The sequence below is a fragment of the Crocodylus porosus genome, unplaced genomic scaffold (genome assembly GCF_001723895.1).
Source record: "Crocodylus porosus isolate Cpor-Errol unplaced genomic scaffold, CroPor_comp1, whole genome shotgun sequence".
Lineage (NCBI taxonomy): Eukaryota > Metazoa > Chordata > Crocodylia > Crocodylidae > Crocodylus > Crocodylus porosus.
The window spans coordinates 18,464,017-18,471,267 of record NW_017728931.1 but is presented as its reverse complement, the minus strand read 5'-3'; the positions used below and the strand labels follow the sequence as shown (position 1 = coordinate 18,471,267).

Below are 7,251 nucleotides of genomic sequence, written 5' to 3'. Positions count from 1 at the left end.
GCTGGGACTAGGGAAGGGGTAGGGTGCCACTCCCAGGGCTGCACAAGGGAACAAAGCAGAGGGAACTGTCAGTGGGTGCAAGGGGGGGGGCGTGATTCTTGCTGCAGCAGGGGTAGAGTTAATTGGAACAAAGTGGAGCCCCAGGTGGCACAACAGCAGGCTGCTGCTGCTGGCTGGGGCCAGCAGTGGCACGGGGGTCTTTCCAGCATTCAGGGTGGGCTGTGCCAAGTGTCGGGAACAGCCCAGTGCTGCCACCAGCTGCAGCGGCATTCTGCTGTCATCCCACATGCAGATCTGGGGGTATGCACCCCCAAGGAAGAGCCCAGCACATCCCTCCAGCTGCTGCAGCACGGGTTGGCATGAATGCTGCACCCTGGGCCACCCAGGACTCTGCTTCTTCCCACTTACCCCAGCCCCTGCTGCAGTGGGCCCGGGAGCAGCTGACACCAGCTGCCTGCACCACAGCATGGTGTAGTCCAGGAGCTGGGGTGACTGGAGACAGGCGGTGCATGGTGCAGCCCAGTGGCTGCAGGCAGCTGGCGCCGGCTGCTCCTGGGGTTGCTGCAGCAGTGGCTGGGGTGAGTAGGGCCCCAGCCCCATGGCCCTTTCCCTTCCCCCCACAAAAACTTACCTGCTCGGGGAGGGCGGGGGGCTATGCCAATCGCATAAAAGTGAATTTACCTTACATATAATGTACTATGGGTCTACAAATGCTCATTGCATAAGAGCAAATTTGCATATACAGAACCCACATAAATTGAGGGAAACCTGTATAAGAAACAGAACCATCCCAAAAAGATCAAAGGTTCCCATCTAACATTCCCTTATTTGGTATAGTGCAATAATATGCTAAGGGCCCAGCCATACTATCCTCACCTAGGTAAGAGCCTAGTTAATCTCACAAGGACTGTCTGGGTGAGGACTACAGGTTTCAGTTCTAAGGATTTAAGAAAGAAATCCTCATATACTATGAAGCAATGTTTCATACAACATTTAAACTAGTTTTTTACTGGACAGTAGAAAATGACAAATTAGAACTGTACTTAGATCTCTATTGCAGATTTTTGAAGGGGCTATTTTAGTCTAGTACAGGGAGCTATTTCCTAAGAGCACTATTGACATTCAACAGACTTCCTGATTGATATTTCCCACAGATGTCCATCTGGGTGCATTTACAGCCCATTTCTGCTACTTATAAAAAAGGTGATTGACAGTTGTCATTCCAAGTGCCTACAGCACATCTGCTAACACAATATAAAAGATATCAAATGGACTAGTTGACTTCTTTTTAGGATTTTCATATAGCAGCCCTTGAAAATCTAGACATTACCAACACTCTTCCTTTGGATACAACAGAGAAGACAGTGTCTTGTATAATGCTATAGAACTTGTACTGCCTTATCCTAGAATTGCCTTTACATTCCTGGACTATTTTAGTATCATGCTGTGTTTGCTATTTATGCTGAAAAATATACTTAGTTGGACTTTTTTGGGGTCTCTAGCCCATCAGAATTGAAGCTACCTAATCCTACTATGCTGATAACCCACAGGAATAAAGTCATTGCTATACACAGCACTGATGCCTACAAGTCACATTTCCAACTGGATAACTTTTCTATTTGTAATATTCATCTAGCTCAGTATTTGATTTAAAATGTATCAATTGCCTCAAAGTAAAAATGTTATCGCTCTCCCTCCCCCACAAATATTCAAAGAAACACAACATTGATTTGCTTCGCCCAGCAGTGTGAATGTGCAGAATATGGAGCGCTTTAGGAGGCTGTCTTGATGAAAAGTGATTTCATTCTTGACACAGGCACTGAGGTAACACACAGTCTAAATCAGTCTCCAGCCTGCTTAAGACTGGTTAATACTAACAGTACAAACTTTATTTAATGCAGAAATGTTTTACCAAAAGGTAGACTGGAACTTGATCTACAATCTCTCTATCGTGTGTTCATATTGCCGGTGTTAGAAATACCCTCACTTTGTATCAAGTTAACTGCTTCCATATCTAGCCTCAAAAATGCATATTCTAATTTAACTCTGAAGTATAACTACAAATAGACCAGTAAGTATTTCTTATCACATAGACCCAACCATATTGGGCTGAGCAATTAGTCCCAGTATAGCTCAAAGTTGTAATGAACCTATTTCCATGCAACCTGGCTGGGGGATGGGAGGAAAAAAAAAATCAGAGTTATATCAGAGAAGTTAAATCATCTGACACTATTGAGAGAATTACAACAAAGCAGTTTAGGAAAGGTTAAGGGGAAAACAAAGATGCCAGCTTTAAGCACATGCCATGTTGGTAGCTGCAGTGCCAACGTAGAGCTTAATATGATTCTATTATGAAAAGCACCTAAAATAGCATCTTGTCTTTCAATTTACCTCTATGTGCAGCTGAGAGAGTCTTCCCTGCTTTCTTGAGTGAAACTACTTTTTCCTCATTCTGTCTGCAATACTAGTTCTGCAGTATTCTGGGATAAGCCTGAGTCCCACATCAGACTTGTTGACTAAGCTTTGATTGCAGGATATTTACCCATTTGGCTTTCAAATTCTAAGAGGGAGTTTACAAGGCTTCTGTTTAGAAAAAGCTGCATTTTATTTGTAAACATAGCAGGTTTTTCCTAAAAGCTACCAAAGGACAATTACAAACTTCCCACTGCCATTTGCAGTTATTTTGAAGAACAGAACTGCACTGAAATGTTGATGTTTGCCTGAAAGAAAAATCTTTGTGCTTTTGGTACAGTGAACCAGCACAGGATTTAACTGAAACTTAGAATCTGGGAAAATTGTCAAAAATGTGATCAAAACTTGAAGCCCTCTTTCATTATTCCTACGTCTGCTAGGACAATTCCAATTACTTTAGCTTCCTGTGTATGCAGAGGAAGAGTGGTAGTTTGTAGGCGTTTCTGGTACTAAAGTCTAGTTGATTACTCCCGTTTCTCGTCTTACATTAAAACTCAGATTTTTTTCTTAGGAACCTGATATTAGTGGCAGTATATGGCAACATCTTTCACCCTTCTCGTATTGGTTCATTCCCTTAGACTATCCTAGAAGCTGAAATCTTCACTGTTCTTTGGTAGATATGGAAAACATCCTCAGAACCAACTTATCTTAGTCCTCAAGGATACACACCAAGACAAACATCCGTTTAGTTCCACCCTGACCTACTGCACATACCACATGGCAATGATATTTGTAGCATCTTTTGCCTTAACCTTCCTCAGTAGTAAACTACATTATTATCCCTTTGGCCCCAACACACACAGCCATTATAACAAGGAGTGCATGGACAATAGTCTATGGAACAAAGTTCATTGGTACACCTTTATGAAATCCTAAAGTTGCTGTTCAAAGAATATAAAGTTCAACACATTCTGTACAAGTTGTTGGTTTCTTAATTATAAAGTAAACATGGTAACAAATTGTTCATAAAGCATTGATTTTTTTTAAATGCAGCCCCTTCTGGTTTTGTTTGTGAAAGTCCTCTTCTAGTCAGAATACTAGTGAGATGTACTGTCAGTGTGCATACGGTACATGACAGCAGAGGAAGGAAGAAAGAGGCACTTTGATTGGCTGGTATTCTTTGACTTCCCTTTTTCTGTGTAGGTTTAGGTTCCTGACACTAGATGGTAGTGTTGTCACAGAAAAAAACACTGCGGGTAGGCACTTGGCAGCAAGGTTCCAAGGCAGTGCCCAGCTCTCTGCTATGTCATCAGGATCGGTTTCTGCCGCACTTCCACAATATCTATAGACACAGAAGATAACAGACATTATAGCAAATATCTAAGGGTGGCTGGTGTATAAGAAAGACATAGTTAGCAGCATTAGTCTGAAGTCAAGTAGAAAGGCAAGATAGATTTGCACCTTGTAGAGCAAGCAAAAAGAAAGAGAGAGAGAGAGTACGTACGCACACACGTAGAGAGAGAGAGAGAGAGAGAGAGAGCGCGCGAGCAAGCTCATCAGAGGCTGTGAGCTTCAGCTCATGAAGACTTATGTGCTCATTCGCTCTCTCTACACATACAAACTTTGGTTAGTCTATAAGGTGCAAATCTACCCTGCCTTCTCTACTTGGAATATTGGAATCAGGAATATAATCCTGGATTATACCTTTAAATAAATCACAGCTTGTTTCTACACTACATCACAGGCATTTTCAAACAGAGCTACTGTTCAATGCTTTATATCAAGAAATATTTATCACTTGAAACGGTGTGCTATAGATATAGTGGCAAACAAACAGTACACTCCATCCTCAATAGTGGAAAACTGATCTAATATATAGTTTTTATAGCAGTATGGGATCCTTTGAAATAAAACCACTCTCTAAAGGAACCAGGAAGAGTCCCATCACTGGAAACAGAACACTGGAAAATTTACTGTTGCAAAACAAGGCTTTGCTGACAGGAAGAAATCCATCAAGGCCCATCCTTGGAAATCAACAGGAGTTAGGTGCCCGTATACTTTTGAGAATCTGGGTCAAAAGCAGTAAAGTAACCTAATTCCAGGAGAGCCGACTTATTCACGTGGCATCCTGGGGCCAGTTTTGTTCAATATTGCCATCAGTGACCTGGAAGATGGGATGGAGTGCACCCTCAGCAAGTTTACAGATGATACCAAGATGGGTGGACTAGTAGGTATGCTGGAGGGTAGAACTAGGATTCAGAAAGACCTAGACAAATAGAAGGATTGGACCTAAAGAAATCTCATGAGGTTCAATAGGGACAAGTGCAAAGACCTGCACTTAGGGCAGAACAATCCCATGCACTGGTGAAGACTGGGGACTGCCTGGATAAACAGCAGCTCTGCAGAAAAGGACCTGGGGATTAGAGTGGACAATAAGCTTAATGAGAGCCAATAGTGTACCCTTGTTGCAAAGAAAGCTAATAGTATACTGGGCTGCACTGGTGAGAGTATTGCCAGCAGATCAAGCGAAACAATTCTTCCCTTCTATTCAGCACTGGTGAGGTCACATCTGGAGTACTGTGTCCAGGTTTGGGCCCTCCACTACAGAGAGGCTGTAGACAAATGGGAGAGAGTTCAGTCGAGGGCAATGACAATGGTTAGGGGTTTGGGGCACATGACTTATGAAGAAACACTGAGGGAACTGGGTTTATTTAGTCTGGAAAAGAAAAGACTGAGGGGAAATTTAATAGCAGCCTTCAGCTAGCTGAAGGGTGGTTCCAAAGAGGATAGAGCTAGACTACTGGCAGTAGTGGCAGATTACAAAACAAGCAGCAATGGTCTCAAATTACAACAATGGATGTTCACGTTTGATAGAACGAACATCTCTCACTAGGAGGCTAGTAAAGCACTGGAACAGGTTACTCAGAGAAGCTGTAGGATTTCCATCCTTGGACACTTAAGATCAAACTAGACAAAGCTTTGGCTGGGATGATCTAGTTGGGGATGGTCCTGCTTTGAGCAGGGGGTTGGACTAGATGACCTCCTGAGGTCCCTTCCAACCCTCATTTTTTATGATTCTATGAATTCATGCTCAAAGAGAACAACCTGGTTCCCTAAACTGAAAGTAAAGAAAATTAATAGGATTTCTTCCTGCTGGCTATAGTTATATACAAAATATAGTGAATTTTTTTTTAATGGTCCAGCAAAACATTAATGTTGAATGTTCCTTTGACAGTTATAGGCCCCATATTGGCATCTACAGAAGGTGGACATTTTAATTAGTGTTAATCTATTTAACAGTCTTTGGAAGTTGACCTGCTTTATCAGGTGGCATAAAGAGGCTGCTGGTTGAGATGAGTATGAAATTTAAATTGACAACATTAGAGGAAGATCAAGTAACTGCACAAAGATGCAAAGACTTAAGGTTTTTTCCCCAAGATTCTCAATTGTTCCAATTCACTTTTCTAAGGCATTAAACCAGATACAATATTCTCTGCTTTCTTCCACTTTTGATCACTGTAGCTTTAATTTTACCCACTGGGGCTTTGTAAGAATCAACTGCTAAGACAGCAAAACAAGGTCTGTGCCTGTCAGTGAACAACATTCTGAGATTGATGCAGCTGGCATGCAAAACTGCACTTCGCAGAGTGGCTAAGAGGCACTAAACATACATTTTCGTTGGCACTCCCACCTTATGCAAAGGCCAGGAGTAAAAAACTGAAGAGAGAGGATCCAAAGCAACAACTTTTATGCAGTCTATATATTGTGCTCCCTTTTCTCTGTTTACTTGAGACCTGCTGTAAACACTGATTTGTGGAACATTTTCCCATAATTAAGTTGAGTCTCAGAAAGGGCATGTCAGCAAATATTTGAAGATTTAGGCATTTGTGTCACCCACTTAAAAGCAAATGTTAAATACCAGCCAAAACAATACATCTATGTACTCAAAAAACACCTACAGTAAGAGGTAGGTCTCTTAATGCAGATCCCAGCTGCACAGTAGAAAGAGTCTCAGGAAGCTAGATATAGAGAATTACTTTACTAAGCTAAGATATACAGAGTTATCTTACTAAGTTTATAGATGGTTACCCATTTCTCCCAAATAGTGTTCAGAATACACTCTAAATTATGCAGGGCCAAGTCTTACTATAAAAATGCTATTTGAATTTGGAGTTTGTTCTGAATTAAGTCTATACCTGTATACCCAGTTAGATATAAATAATATTTTGCTCTATGTTATTGGTATCTGAAGTACCTGCTACTGCCTCAACTTCGTGTTCTATATAACACATTAATCCACCCCTGTTAAGTACTTTGAATTCCCTGGATGAAAACTGCCCTAGAGATGCCAATTATTATTATAGTAGATATCATTGTCACAGCAGTTCTCTCCTTCCACCTCTTTCAACATCAGTTGAAGAGATTCTAATAATCAAATGTTGTCTGTCACAACTCTTCACACCACCTTTTAGAAAGAGTCTGATGAATATATAGGTCAGAATCCGTTCCATGAGCCAATTCCATCGTGCTCTCCTTTTAATGCATTTATTTTTGTGACATACCATCCTCTTATCCTTCAAAACAAGTCACAAAAAGCAGAAATGAATAGAAGGAACTACCCACATTTTGCTTCAATGCTTTTTCAGGGACTCTAGCAGGATAGCATAATATCATATTTGGATGCTTAAGTACCACTTACGTGGTAAAGAGGTGGAACAGGATCTGCCTTATAGGGGTTATGATGTTCTCTAAATGGCAATTTATTTGGATTTCCATTAACCATTGTATCAGGTGAAAGCCCTACACTTGGATAAACAAATTTATCAGCCTACGCATCCC

The 7,251-nt window shown here is 41.3% G+C and overlaps 1 protein-coding gene across 4 annotated transcripts in view; it reads right to left on the bottom strand.

Annotated features, from left to right (window-relative positions):
* Nucleotides 1-1,313: 1,313 nt before the first annotated feature.
* Nucleotides 1,314-7,251, bottom strand: part of KIAA0930 (KIAA0930 ortholog) — a 124,836-nt gene continuing 118,898 nt past the window's right edge. For all 4 annotated transcript variants that reach the window (XM_019544301.1, XM_019544300.1, XM_019544299.1 and 1 more), the window contains one exon: nucleotides 1,314-3,754. In XM_019544301.1, the coding sequence (XP_019399846.1) occupies nucleotides 3,714-3,754 (41 nt within the window). In that variant the 3' untranslated portion in view covers nucleotides 1,314-3,713. The remainder of the gene's footprint in view (nucleotides 3,755-7,251) is intronic.